The following is a 15,702-nucleotide window of genomic DNA, read 5'->3' on the forward strand; positions in this document are numbered from 1 at the left end:
TTTGCCATAATAAAATGTTACTTGTGAATAACCCCCTTCCCGCACTTGTCTACACAATATATGAATTTGAATAGCGTTTTTTCAGTTGAACTGTGCTCACAGGTCAACGTATCCCTCTTCTGCTCCTGTGTATATTTCTCCCATGTTGACAACATATGGCCATTTGCAGTCAACCTTTCCTTTTTTCAACACAGTGGACCAGATAAACTGTTTTCACTGCGCCAAATATTTGGCATATAGAAACCTGCCTTTATCTTGGATGCACCAAAAAATGGTTCAGTTTGAATGTTTAAAATTAAAGACGTGACTAGTGGAACAATTGAAAGAAAAAATATCACACAATGGGGTTTATTTATCCATTTTGCACTGCAAGTGCACTTGGAAGTGCAGTCGCTGTAGGGGATATGCAAGGGAAAAAAAACAGCATTTTTGCTTGTACATGATTGGATGATAAAATCAGCAGAGCTTCCCCTTATTTCAGATCTAAAACGACAGCACTTCCAATGCATCTGCAGTGCAAAGTGGTTTTGCCTTTAGTAAATCAACCCCAATGTCTCAAAATATGCAGGAAAATAAATAATGGTTCAAAAAATGAATTTGTCAGTATTTGGTGCAATAGATTTGTGGACTAAAGGACATTAGTTGATACATGTGTTTAGGGTAACACTAGCAATTACAGGTTTTGTTATTTAAGCCAAAACTAGATTGACCCACATGTAATTATGATCTTCAGTAACACTTCTTGTAGGTATTAGAGCAAACTGTGTCTGCTAGGTTCAAATCTCAGTATTGGAGTTAAGCTTAATAAACTAATAAGACTATATTGCCTGCCAATTCAGAGATGTACACCACGTAGCAAATGCTTGGCATGTTTGCGGCAGTATTCACCACTATGTTAAAATTGTGTCTTATATTTTATTATAGGTATCTAAAGTTGCATATACAGAATTTTATCAGGGAAAAACCATGCGTTGGGCGCTGGCATGGAGCTTCTATGATGATGTGACCATCCCGGTAGGTAACAAGTTGTTGTAACCAACAAAAAAAATGATTGTTTCTAAGTTTCTTGTTGGCACACGACTCCTTGCATTTCCCCTAGAGAATAAAAGATGAAAGTTACTCATCATTATAATAAACATCTCTAGACCATTGCTGTACAATTAGCCAATCTGTCCATTTTTGGGTGTAACATGTAAATATTCAAACTTATGCTAGTTGTTATATGGCATATATCACATCCCTCATGTCTCTCCTATGATCCCTATTTTAATCTACATAATTAGTTGCTCTGTGGCAGTCTCCTTTGTTCTTTGAGGTTACCAGGAACTCGTCTGATTATTATTTATTTTTGCTTGATCCCTATTGTATCTCGTGGACCCTTGATAAGCACTATTTACACACTGTATGATTTTGTTCTTCAACTTTTGTATGACTGACAACTGGAATTGCTGTTGTAGCCACCGGTACTGTGGTATCTATTTTTTTTGGTGGGGGGGGGGGGTTTGTGTTGTCTACTGTTAGTTGACTTGTAACTGAATTGCATTTTAAATATAATAAAAAGAAATTTCCAAAAAAAAAAACATGCTAGGTTTTTAAATTCTGTCCAAAACCAGGGTCCACTTATTTCGATCACAGCTTTTACAGGCCAATTTTGCCCTTTCAGACAAATTATTGCATTTATACTGAAAATCCATTCTTGTGAACAACCAACCTATTCCATGTCTATAGAAAATCCAGTAAAGGAAACAGAACACAAATTTTCTTTGTGCCCTAGTAAGTTCTGGCTGAAAAGCAAACACTTCTAATGTCAAGTTTGGGTTTCTTTGCTGCAGTGATACCTGGCATGTAACCATGATTACCACTAGTCCCCAGAACAGCACACTGAAATGTTACTGTGTGAGACACCTTTCCTAACCCCTGCAATCTCTCAGCACATAGAGCAGAGAGAGTAAAGCTACCTACATACAACTGCTAAGTGGAACCATTACTTTCTTGTCCATTGATGGACGCTTTTGGGTTATACTGCCACCTACAGGAGGATTGGACACTGGAAAACATAAAAAATGTAGGCCTCAATTGCTCCCATTAGCAGTATGCATACATTTTTTGATAAGTTCCTAGAAGGATGGATGTATTTTTTTCAGCTCTGCTAGATAAGTCGAAGCTAATTCTGCTTGCTAAATTTTTTTCCCCAAAATTTTTTCTCTTCCATTAAAACTTTTCTCTACATTGCTGCTAAAGCTGGTTTAACCAGTTGCTGTCCACCCTATAGAAGTTTTACTGCTACAGGGCAGCAGCTGTGTGCCTTATCACGGATCACACGTATAAATATTCCTGCATGTTCCCAAGCTGAGGGCGCGCACACACCCGCCGGCCTGGGGGTGCTGTGCTTCCATCTAACCAATCAGTTACCAGGTCCAAGCCAAGGATTTTTGGCTGGGACCTGGTGATCGGTTCTGGCAAATCAGATCTTCCTGTGCCTGTGTGTACAACACACAGGCACAGGGAATGATGTCCTCTTCTCTCGTTGGGCCCTTTTTGGTTCCAGAGAGGGAAAAGAAAACATCAGTGAGTTAACTGCTTGCCGACCAGCGCACGACGATGTGCATTGGCACAATTGCACGGCTGGGCAAATAGGCGTACCTGTATGTCCCCTTTCAGATGGGGCTTAGTGGGCCCGCCCGCCGCGTACTATGTGAGTGTGCCCGTGGGTCCCACTGACTCTGTCTGCCGGGAGCCTGCGATCGTGACACGAATCGGCAGAATGGGGCGATGCCTTTGGAAACAAGGCATTTCCCTGTTCTGCCTAGCAACATGACAGTGATCTACTGCTCCCTGTCATTGGGAGCAGTGATCTCTGTCATGTTGTAGTGAGCCCCCCCCCCAGTTAGCATCACTAGGATACACTTAACCCCTTAATCACCCCATAGTGTTTAACCCTTTCACCTGCCAGTGTTATTTACACAGTAATCAGTACATTTTTATAGCACTGATCGATATATAAATGTCACTGGTCCCAAAATAGTGTCAAGTGTCTGATGTGTCCACCGCAATGTCACAATCACGATAAAAATCGCAGTTTTCCACCATAAAAAAATGATTAATAAAAATGCTATAACACTATCCCCCATTTGGTAGACGCTTTAACTTTTGCACAAACCAATCAATATATGCTTATTCTGTTTATTTTTTTCTTCTTTTGTTTTTACCAAAAATATGTAGAATATATATCGGCCTAAACTGAGAGAGAAATTATATATATATATATATATATATATATATATATATATATATATATATTATAAATATTTTTTTTTGGGGGGGGGGGGGGATTTATTATAGCAAAAAGTAAAGAATAATGTGTTTTTTCAAAATTGGCGCTCCTTTTTTGTTTATAAAGCAAAAAATAAAAAATGCAGAGATGATCAAATGGCACCAAAAGAAAACTCTATTTGTGGGAAAAAAAGAACACCGATTTTGTTTGGGTGCAACGTCGCTCGGCCACGCAATTGTCTGTTAAAGTGACGCAGTGCCGTATCACAAAAAGTGCTTTGATCAAGAAGGGGGTAAATTCTTCAGAGTCTAAAGTGGTTAAAGCACCGCACTGACAATAAATCACAGTTAGGCACATTTACCATTTGTCATTAGGTACAGTGTATGCATTTTTTGCTGATCACTGTATTAGTGTCACGGGTGGCGCCAGATAGCGTTAGTGGCTGTTATAGTTAAAAATCCCAGATAGTGCCAAGTTACACAACACATATTCACTAATACATTTTAACTCCTCGATCGCCCCAGTTAACCCTTTCATTGCCTTGTTACAGTGTCAGTATATTGTACAGATATTTTTTCCTGTTCACTGTATTAGTGGCACAATTGACGCCAGATAGATTAGCGTCCGTTTGTCTGCCAAATATTCACTATTAAAGTTTAACCCTTTGATTGCCAGTAACACGATCACAGAGACACTATACACCTCCATTACTAGTATAGTGTCTGAATGGATCAATATCTTTGATCAGAACTAGACTAGTGTCACCAAAAAATGCAGCGTTGGCATAATCAGCCCCAACACTTGCCAGCACCTGCATTTAGCCCCTCTGCCCAACCCCCCCCCCCCCCCCCCCCCCCCCCAACAAACAAGTGCAGTGTCAGATCACTGTCACTTCTGATACACACAGAACCGCAGTATTGGCAGGATCAGGCCTGGTCTCTGCTAGCACTAACAGGTAATTTTTTTTGTAGCCATACAAGCAGTCCCTGACAGCCAGGTGCTTTTTTTTTTTTTTTTTTTTAACCCATGAGTTACACTAGGTACCTGTAAATTTAGTGGCCAAATTGAACAAGGAAAGGTACAGTAGTGAAGAGGCCTACAGGATTCTGAGTATGTAAGATGGGAGTGAGAGGCAGTCAGAATCTGGCCCAGAATGCAAACCTGTAGAGAGTAGTGGTACCCTGACGGATAGCTCAGGCGATGGAGAAGGGATTCCTACTAAGGTCAAGCGCACCCGACCCCATGCCCAGGTTGCTGAGTCACCAAGAATTAGAACACAGGCTCGTAGAGCCCCTAGTGTCCTTCCTGGTGTGCTTTTGAATCCTGATTGGCAGCCCACAGATTCTGCAGCACCTGTACTTCCCCCATTCCCTGCCCAACCCTGAATTCAGGTAAAAACAGCAAATTTAACTCCCGTTGTTTGTTTATTTTTTATTTTTATTGTTTTTTAGCTGTTTTCCACTGAAAATTTTGTATCGATATTGGATAAAATCAATTTATATGGCAAGAAATTTATCGCCGCCAACCCAGATTCGTTCTTTGCCAGATTATTTGAATGGAATTGGGCCTAACCCTCAACATGGGCATTACTAAACAAAACAAAAAAAGAGTCGCGTCATTGGTCCACAGACCCGATTCATCATATACCTGTGTTCTCTGCTGCCATAGCAGGCATAGATACAAGAATATAATGTGATTTATGCATTTCAACAACAATGAATTCTGTCGTCCTTGGGGTGACCCTGAATATGATCGGCTCCACAAAATTCCACCCCTCGTAAATCAGTTAAACCAAAAATTTGCAGACTTGTATATGCCCCAACAAAATGTCATAGATGAGTCTCTCATTAATTTTTCTGGCCGTCTTGCTTTCACACAATCTCTCCCCACAAGTATGCCAAATATGGGGTCAAAATGTATAAGTGAGAAGGCAACAGGCTATTAATTTAATTTCAGGATTTACTAGGGAAAAGATAGTCACGTGGAGACACCTTTTTAAATTATAAATTGGCTCATCTGGCACCATGCAACCTAATTGCTGGGACTCCCCCCCCCCCCCCCCCTTTTCTGGATGCCATTCCTGGTACTCTAACCCAAAAGTCACCCCATAAAAGATGTCTGTAGCAAACACGTAATAAGAAGAGATGCCTGCTTTTTTTTGTCCCTTTTTCCCTGGCCAACCTGGTTTCTGCCTATTAGTTTAGGGTACAGCATGGCACAGTCTGGGGCATATATTTACACAAGGTCTCGAAAGATGTTAGTCTTAGAAAGACCCTAGCCTGGAAAGTTTACAAGTTACGAGCAAAAAAAGTTTTGTGTTTTTATTGTTTACCTTTGCTTTGCAGGAACGCCATTCAGCTGCAGTACTGATCTGTTAATTCTGACAGCAGCAGGGTGTACTTTCACAATACATATGTCAGTGATTTTAATGCTGTAGGAGGACATTTCTCCTCCACGGGTAAGAAAGAAAAAGAGCGTATATGCCCAAGCATGAGGGGCCTGGGGTGGTCATTGGGTGGATCGCTCCTATGCTTCAACATATTTTTTTCACTTTTTGTGGCAGAGATTTCTTCATCCACAGCGATTAATGTAAATGGAGGAATCTGTTAAGTTCTTTTTTTTTCGTTCAGCCCATGGACTGAATGGGGGAAAAAAAGTTTACCCATCCCTGTTAAAATGTCAGCTTTCTGTGATGTAAAAAAATGTGAAAAGATAAATAATTTCAGAACTTTTTCCACTTTGAATGTGACCTATAAACTGTACAACTCAGTTGAACAACAAACTGAAATCTTTTAGATAAAAGGTATAAAAATAAAAAATTATATGGTTGCATAAGTGTGCACACCCTTAAACGAATACTTTGTTGCTGCACCTTTTGATTTTATTACAGCACTCAGTTTTTTTGGCTATGAGTCTATCAGCATGGCACATCTTGACTTGGCAATATTTGCCCACTCTTCTTTGCAAAAACACTTCAAATCTGTCAGATTGCGAGGGCATCTCCTGTGCACAGCCCTCTTCAGATCATCCTCCAGTTTTTAATGGGATTCAGGTCTGGTCTCTGGCTGGGGCATTCCAAAACTTTAACCACTTAAGCCCCCGGACCATTTGGCTGCCCAAAGACCAGACCACTTTTTGCGATTCGCCACTGCGTTGATTTAACTGATTTAACAATTGCATGGTAATACGACATGGCTCCCAAACAAAATTGACGTCCTTTTTTTTCCCCACAAATAGAGCTTTCTTTTGGTGGTATTTGATCACCTCTGCGTTTTATTTTTTGCGCTATAAACGAAAAAAAAGGCTGACAATTGTAAAAAAAACGCATTATCTTTTAACTTTTTGCTATAATAAATATCCCCCAAAAATATATAAAAAAAATTTTTTCTCAGTTTAAGCCAATACGTATTCTTCTACATATTTTTGGTAAAAAAAAAAAATCACAATAAGCGTATATTAATTGGTTTGCGCAAAAGTTATAGCATATACAAAATAGCATATGCAAGAATTTTGGGTGGCTGTTGCACCTAAAGAAGTCGGTGATTGTACCGACCCAGCGTCTGAAGTACTTGGGCTTGCTGCTGAACTCCAGGGAAGCGAGAGTTTTTCTCCCTTCAGACGAACTGCAGACTCTCAGATCCGCGGTAAAACTGCTGATGAACTGCAAGTGGTCGTCGCTCTGCTTCTGCATGCGAGTCCTGGGACTCATGGTAGCCTCCTTCGAAGCACTACCATATGCCCAGTTCCACACCAGAGTCCTGCAGAAGGAGAAAATGGGACAAATCTCAGTCGTCCCTGGATCGAGAGATCCAGGTAAGTCAGTCAGAGATTCACTGATCTGGTGGCTGAGGGTCCCCGGTGATTCAGTCTGGGAAGTTGTTCCTACCTCTGAAGTGGACAGTGATCACAACGGACGCAGCCTATCCGGCTGGGGTGGAGTGATGGGAGTTCAGTCGGCTCAGGGCCTCTGGTTGGCTGTGCCTCTCCACATGGTCAATGAGATTTCAGGGGCGTCCTATCAGGATCCAGTCAGACAATGGCACGGTTGTGGCATACGTCAATCACCAAGGGGGAACAAGAAGCTTAGCCGCCGCACGGGAGGTCGCTCGCATACATCGGTGGGCAGAGCGACACGTACCAGCCCTGTCGGCCATTTACATCCCCAGAGTGGAGAACTGGCATGGGGTCTATCTGAGTCGCCAGATGCCGAACCCAGGAGAATGGACATTGCATCCGGTATTCAGGCTACTGTGCCTGAGGTGGGGCGCACCAGACGTGGATCTTCTGGCCTCCTGTCTCAATCGGAAGGTGCCGAGATTCGTGTCCAGGACAAGAGATCTGTGGGCAGACGTGCTAGTGGCTCCATGGGATCAGTACCAGCTGATCTACGCCTTCCCTCAACTGAAACTTACCACATCTACTATGCAGAGTGGAAGTCGAGGGGATCCCAGTAATACTGATTGCCCCAGATATTGACCTCAGCGTCCTTGGTACACAGACCTAGTGCGCCTGGTGGCGGACGCCCCATGGCGACTGCCGTTACGAGAGGACCTTCTGTCTCAAGGTCCGATTGTCCATCCTGCTTTACCATCACTGGCTTTAACGGCATGGCTATTGAGGAACCGGGTCTGTTGGACTCGGTGATCCCAACTATGTTGAGGGTGCGGAAATCTTCTCAGAAGATATATCATCGTACCTGGAAGGCTTACATCTCCATGTGTGAGGAGAAAGGATGGCATCTGCGCTCCTTTTTCTATATCCAGGATCTTGCTGTTTCTTCAGCAAGGAGTAGACCAGAAATTGGCGTTAAGCACCATTAAGGGGCAATTATCAGTCTTGGCTGTCTTTTTTTTCAGTGACCCCTGGCGTCCCACTCATTAGTGAGTACCTTTGTTCAGGGGGTGCAACATGTAGTCCCTCCGGTGTGTCCACCGTTACCCCCGTGGGATTTGAACCTGGTGTTATTGGCGCTTCAAAAACTGCCTTTTTGAAAATATCGGGGAGATTCCCCTGTTGACTCTTTCCCAGAAAGTGGTCTTTCTAGTGGCCATCACATCGGGCAGGAGGGTTTCGGAACTGACAGCTTTGTCCTGCAAGTTGCCTTATCTGGTTACCCACAAGGATAAGGTGGTGTTGCGTCAGCAACTGTCTTTTCTGCCGAAAGTGGTCTCGGCTTTTCATATCAATAAGGATATTGTGTTACCATCTGTGTCCTAAGCCGAAACACCCTAGGGAAGTGGCCCTTCGCGCTCTTTACGGGGTTCGGGCTCTTAAAGTGTATTTGTCTGCCACTGCTCCCTTTTGGAAGTCAGACTCACTGTTTGCTTCAGTGGCTGGTTCAAAGAGAGGCATGGCGGTCTCGTCGGCCACCATTTCCAGGTGGATCAGACAGATTGTAGTGCAAGCCTATGCCTTCAAGGGGCAGGTGCCCCCCTTTCCGGTCACAGCCCACTCCACAAGGGCATTGGGAACGTCTTGGGCCTTCCGATACCAAGCGTCTGTCGCTCAGGTGTGTAAAGCGGCGACCCAGTCATCTGTCCACACGTTTGCCAAGTTCTACAAGGTAGATGTCAGTGCATCAGGTGATGGCTGTTTTGGCTGCAAAGTTTTGCAGGCGGCCGTATAGTTGCAATTGAATATGCAATATATTTTCTTTTTCCTGTTTTCTTGATAAAAACGCAGTACTGTTAATGCACTGTTGCATTACATTCCGCAGTTTTTGGTGCGGTTGTGGGTAGTCACTCCTGTTGCGGGTACCCTGGTTTTGTGGTGGATTTCTCCACGCACTGTTGTTTTTTGTGGGTAACTAGTTCCCACTTGCCATGGTGGCTGAAGCTTCTATGCTGTTTTCCCACCCCTCGTTTCGCACTGATGGGGACGTCCTGATGGCTAAGAGAGGAGCTGTGTCGGTTGGTGAATATAAGGGAAAATAGTATTTTTTGTACTCACCGTAAAATCCTTTTCTCTGTAATTCACCGACCGACACAGCACCCACCCCTCCTTTTTCTCTTTACGTTATACTGCTTGTTGATGTACTGATGACTGGATGGTGGGCTGGAGGGTTGATCCCCAAGGGACCGCCCCCTGGGCGGAACTAAAGAGTTCTGAGTGTTGTATAACAACTAATGCCTAGTATTCTCCTAGTGGTGGGCATAACAACCCAATGGCTAAGAGGGGAGCTGTGTCGGTCGGTGAATTACAGAGAAAAGGATTTTACGGTGAGTACAAAAAATCCTATTTTCTTAACCACTTCCCGACCACCACATGTACATATTCATTGGCAGAATGGCACAGCTGGGAAAATGGACATACCTGTATATATGTTTGTGCGCCACTAACGGCGTGCGCGACCCTGCTGCGTGCTCCGTGAGTAGGATCGCGGGTCCCAGAGACTCAATGTCCGCGGGGATACCTGCGATCATCTCATGGAGAGGAAGAACAGAGAGATGCTAATGTAAACAAGCATCTCCCCGTTCTGCCTAGTGACACTGTCACTGATCAATGCTCCCTGTGATCGGGAGTGGTGATCAGTGACGTGTCACTCATAGCCACGCCCCCTAACAGTTAGAATCACTCCCTAGGACACACTTAACCCCTTTCTGGCCAGATAGTGGTTAACCCCTTCACTGCCAGTGTCATTTTTACAGCAATCAGTGCAATTTTATAGCACTTATCGCTGTAAAAATGACAGTGGTCTCAAAATTGTCCGATGCGTCCGCCATAATGTCGCAGTCACGATAAAAATCACAGACCGCTGCCATTACTAGTAAGAAAGAAAAAATATTAATGAAAATGCCATAAAACCCCTATTTTGTAGACGCTATAACTTTTGCGCAAACCAAACGCTTATTGCGATTTTTTTTTTTTTTTACCAAAAATATGTAGAAGAATACGTATCGGCCTTAACTGAGGGGAAAAAAATAGGGGTTTTTTTTAATATTTTTTGGGGATATTTGTTATAGCAAAAAGTAAAAAAAAATGCATTATTTTTTTCAAAATTTACGCTTTTTTTTGTTAATGGCGTAAGAAATAAAAATTGCAGAGGTGATCAAATACCACTAAAAGAAAGCTCTATTTGTGGGGAAAAAAGGACGTCAATTTTTTTTGGGAGCCACGTCGCACAATTGTCAGTTGAAGTGACGCAGTGCCAAATCGCAAAAAAGTGCTCTGGTCTTTGGCCAGCCAAATGGTCTGGGGTTTAAGTGGTTAAAGGCACAGGAAAAGACTAGAAGTCCACCACAGCAAATTGGCAGCTGAAGGCACCCAGTGTTTCCTCGCTAATTCCAACAATCTAAACAAAAATGGCAACCACCGCACTTTATATCTAGCTTTTAAAGTAAGGTGAATATGGAAGGCCTTTGCACAGCACAAACAAAACAGAAATTTTCCCAGCACACTTACCAGCTAGCCAGAAAACCAATTGCACTGTTTAGCAGTGTGCAAACGTACCGTATGTGGAAGCCGCATTGTCTTGTCACTCCAAACTCGTTCATCCACGTCTTTATGGACCTTGCTTTGTGCACTGGTGCGCAGTCATGTTTGAACAGGAAGAGGTCTTCCCAAAACTGTTCCCACAAAGTTGGGAGCATGAAATTGTCCAAAATGTCTTGGGCCTTAAGAGCTCTCTTCACTCGAATTAAGGGGCCTTATGGCATCATGCTGGGAACCTTACTGCGCATGCTCAAGGCCCTATTCCTCTACCCTACTGGCCCGGCGAAAGGGAGAGGAGGAGCAGGGAGCCCCGTGGTGAAGTCACGGACCACGACCCGGACTCCCGGAAGTGGGAACAGGTGACCTGTCCAAAGATAGGTATAGGATAGAAAATGAGCGGAAGTCCCACTTGTGGTTGGAACTCCGCTTTAATCTTTGAGATTGTTAAACCCTCAGAAAAACCTTCATCTACAGGAAGCTGTACCCCAACTTTTCAGAGGGTTGGGACATTTGTGGTATCTCTCTCTTGACTGTGGGGTTTACCTCTAAGGGATGTTTAGAGGGAGACAGCTGACAAGACCACTGTCTGAGAGACTTTCTGCTAGTTCATCAGAAACTGGCCAAAATTTGCCTTGTCTATGGCCAGCCTAAAGTGATTGTAAACCATCTCCTTGTTAAACAACCCATTCAGTTAAACTGAAATGAAAGACAAAACATTTGTATATAGAGATAAAAAAAAGCATTATAAATACTTTTTTTTTTTTTTTTATAAGTGATCACATACCCTCTGTTCTCAGCTGCATAAGAGCTGGGGGTAGGAGAAGCATCAGTACACTGAGCTTCCCAGTGAATGGCGGTACAGAGGGGGCTTGTCAGAATAAGTCTGATCATTGGAGGAGAGCAGGTTGAGCTCCCAGCAGAGCTAGAGTACTGACCACAGTGTTCTCCTGCTTAATGTGGTCAGTTTTTAATATAAAAGGAGAGGAACTGGCAAGAAAACCAGGAAGCAATACAAAGAGAACAGGGTAGAGCTGGGGTAACAAAGACTTTGATTCTGGTGATTTTACAAGCAGAGAAAAAAAGGTTAAAAGACCAAAGTAAAGCAAATTATCAATTTATTACAAAGACGGCTCCACAAACATCCACAGTCACTTTTTTCTGTACATGTTAATAAATGGCGCATCATTTTTGGTCATGTGATTATAGTGTGGGGACAGACGATGAATATGCAAATTGTAACTGACATTCAGCAAGTGTTGAATAAATGTGTGCCTGCTTTATTTTGGGTGCTTTCATCTTGGGAGACTAAAAGCAGTAATACATGGTTAGAAAATCGCTCATCGCTCGACCACCGACCAATGAAACAGAGTTCGTTGGTTGAAATCGTCGCCAACATTAACCAATCAAAAAATATCTTCGAAAGAGCAATCGATTTCATACGTAGTGTTGACGTCTCGCGTACAAGTGGGGTCATCTACTAGTTCCGCTCATGCGTGATGATGTTCGAGATGTTTTACGGATGACCTTCACACCAACTAATAGAGTATTGTTCGTTCGCAAGCGATACAATACAATTTTTTTAAATCTTTTTCGTTCACAATATCGATATTGGGTATTACTTGCTGGGCATCAACGAGTAGAAAATCGGCTGATCGTTCGCAGAATGGAAATTTTTTCCTTATTTTCTTATTGTGTATTCCTGCCATTGGTGTTAAGAGCATTAATAAATATTGCTTTTTTATTATGTTTTTAGTGCATGTTTTCCCCTAAATATGTAAAAAGTGAAAAACTGCGCTAAATAACATCTGTCCCTACAAACAAACGTTAAGCAGCAATTTTGTGCAACAGAATCACAATCAAAATAATAAAATTTAGCTAATTATATAAAAGTCCATATACAGTCAAGTTCATAAATATTGGGACAGCAACACAATTCTAATCTTTTTGGCTCTATACACCACCACAATGGATTTGAAATGAAACAAAGATGTGCTTTAACTGTAGAATTTCAGCTTTCATTTCAGGGTATTTAAATCAAAATCAGGTGAACTGTGTAGGAATTACAACGGTTTGTATATGTGCCTCCCACTTTTTAAGGGACCAAAAGTAATGGGACAGATTAACAATCATCATTCATCAAACTTTCACTTTTTAATACTTGGTTGCAAATCCTTTGCAGTCAATTACAACCTGAAGTCTGGAAAGCATAGACCTCACCAGACGCTGGGTTTCATCCCTGGTGATGCTTTGCCAGGCCTCTACTACAACTGTCTTCTGTTCCTGCTTGTTCTTGGGGCATTTTCCCATCAGTTTTGTCTTCAGCAAGTGAAATGCATGTTCAATCGGATTCAGGTCAGGTGATTGACTTGGCCATTGCATAACATTCCACTTCTTTCCCTTAAACTCTTTGGATGCTTTCGCAGTATGCTTTGGGTCATTGTCCATCTGCACTGTGAAGCGCCGTTCAATGAGTTCTGAAGCATTTTACTGAATATGAGCACATAATATTGCCGAAACACTTCAGAATTCATCCTGCTGCTTTTGTCAGCAGTCACATTATCAATAAATACAAGAGAACCAGTTCCATTGGCAGCCACACATGCCCACGCCATGACACTACCACCACCATGCTTCACTGATGAGGTGGTATGCTTTGGATCGTGAGCAGTTCCTTTCCTTCTCCATACTCTTCTCTTCCCATCACTCTGGTACAAGTTGATCTTGGTCTCATCTGTCCATAGGATGTTGTTCCAGAACTGTTAAGGCTTTTTTAGATGTTTGGCAAACTCTAATCTGGCCTTCCTGTTTTTGAGGCTCACCAATAGTTTACATCTTGTGGTGAACCCTCTGTATTCACTCAGGTGAAGTCTTCTCTTGATTGTTGACTTTGACACACATACACCTACCTCCTGGAGAGTGTTCTTGATCTGGCCAACTGTTGTAAAGGGGGTTTTCTTCACCAGGGAAAGAATTCTTTGGTCATCCACCACAGTTGTTGTCCGTGGTCTTCTGGGTCTTTTGGTGTTGCTGAGCTCACAGGTGTGTTCTTTCTTTTTTAAGGATGTTCCAAACAGTTGATTTGGCTACACCTAATGTTTTTACTATCTCTCTGATGGGTTTGTTTTGTCTTTTCAGCCTAATGATGACTTGCTTCACTGATAGTGACTGCTCTTTGGATCTCGTATTTAGAGTTGACAGCAACAGATTCCAAATACAAATAGCAAACTTGAAATGAACTCTGGACCTTTTATCTGCTCCTTGTAAATGGTATAATGAGGGAATAACACACACCTGGCCATGGAACAGCTGAGCAGCCAATTGCCCCATTACTTTCGGTCCCTTAAAAAGGGGAGGCACATATACAAATCGATGTAATTTCTTCACCGTTCACCTGATTTGGATGTAAATACCCTCAAATTAAAGCTGAAAGTCTGCAGTTAAAACACGTCTTGTTTGTTTCATTTCAAATCCATTGTGATCATGTATAGAGCCAAAAAGATTAGAATTGTGTCAATGTCCCAATATTTATGGACCTGACTATGTAACCAAAATAATGAATTCAAATGTACACACCTAATGTGATAAAATTAATTCCATGATAGTGTCCATCACCAATATTATCACAGTGAATCTACCACTGGCTGTAGAAACTGCTTACCAGCTCCAATTGACCCCTTATTACAGGGGGTCGATGAACGCCTATGGCTTAAAACCCAGCCGTTGCGCCCCTCCACATCACGGGGTCACTCTTCTCCCGATGGTTCTCAAGAGATTTGATAGGAATTAGACACCGAAAAGAATTCAGAGGCTCCAGCTAGTGTAAAATCCTTAGGTTTATTAAATAAAAGTTCTCGCTCCCAGCACTAAAAAGCCTGAAGTTTGGCGTGTTGGCCAGCACATACCAAACAAACCTGTTTGTTTTAATAAACCTATGGATCTTACACTATCTGGAGCCTCTGATTTCTTTTTGGTGTCTAATTCCTATCGAATCCCTTGAGAACCATTGGGAGAAGTGGAATGACCCTGTGAAGTGGAGAGATGCCCGGCTGGGTTTTAAGCCATAGGGGTTCACCGACCACCTGAAATAAGGGGTCAACTTGAGCTGATAAGAAACTTCTACAGCTGGTGGTGGATTCACTGTGATACTATTGATGATGGGCACGATCATGGAATTATTCACTTTATCACATTAAGCATGGACACTTTGTACATCTGAATTAATTTGGTCACATATATGGACTTTTATATAATTAGCACAATTTTATTATTTTTATGTATTTCCCCTAAATAGCCCTATGAAATAAAGAGATTTTGTTATTTTTGTACAATCAATTAAAAGCTCAAAAATTTCTCAAATTCAGATATTAATAAACTCATACAGCACTGAAAGCAAAATATACTGTTCTGAAAGGGTAATACCCTGTATTAATGCACATGGCATAGCTACCTTCCTTTGTGCAAATGCTGTGAAAATAATATACAGCGCCCTTGAGGGCTTTGACTATTCTCAACAAAGCAGGGAAGTCGTATGCTGTGATATCTGTAATTCTCTGCATTGTTATTAATGTACCTGAGTTATATGGACAGCACTATCTCCTCCTGTATGATATCATCTGTGATGGAGTTTTGGAGGCACAAAAATCCTCATCCATAGCCCATGGGTGAACATGCTCCCTGCCCTATGTCTGATAAATACCTTTTTGTAGAGCCGTCTTGTGACAGACCAGCCTGCTAATGCCCATTTGTCTTAAGGATTAGACATGCACACTGATTTTTCTGGGCTTAACAAATTAAAAAGGCATTAGCTGACAGCTTCTATCAAACTATCGGCATAATCATTGGCTGGTGTTAAACAATGAAAGTAAGATCGTGGCCAGGGCGACCTGTCAGACCTCCTTTTGTAGCCTAGGCTAGGAGACTTATGTTGTCTATCGATTTCAAGCCTTTTTTATTTTCTTCACGTGGGTTGGGGGTTAACTGCAGATGTCTAGTCTGGC

General features: G+C 42.3%; 1 protein-coding gene across 3 annotated transcripts in view; it reads left to right on the plus strand.

The window, feature by feature from the left end:
• The window catches only part of METTL16 (methyltransferase 16, RNA N6-adenosine), a 139,891-nt gene that overhangs the window by 107,319 nt on the left and 16,870 nt on the right, over positions 1–15,702 (plus strand). For all 3 annotated transcript variants that reach the window (XM_077480496.1, XM_077480494.1, XM_077480495.1), the window contains one exon: positions 925–1,014. In XM_077480496.1, coding sequence (XP_077336622.1) covers positions 925–1,014 — 90 coding nt within the window. The remainder of the gene's footprint in view (positions 1–924; positions 1,015–15,702) is intronic.

Source organism: Lithobates pipiens, unplaced genomic scaffold (genome assembly GCF_037356315.1).
Source record: "Lithobates pipiens isolate NorthernLeopardFrog02 unplaced genomic scaffold, aLitPip1_a1.2 Scaffold_16, whole genome shotgun sequence".
NCBI classification, from domain to species: domain Eukaryota; kingdom Metazoa; phylum Chordata; class Amphibia; order Anura; family Ranidae; genus Lithobates; species Lithobates pipiens.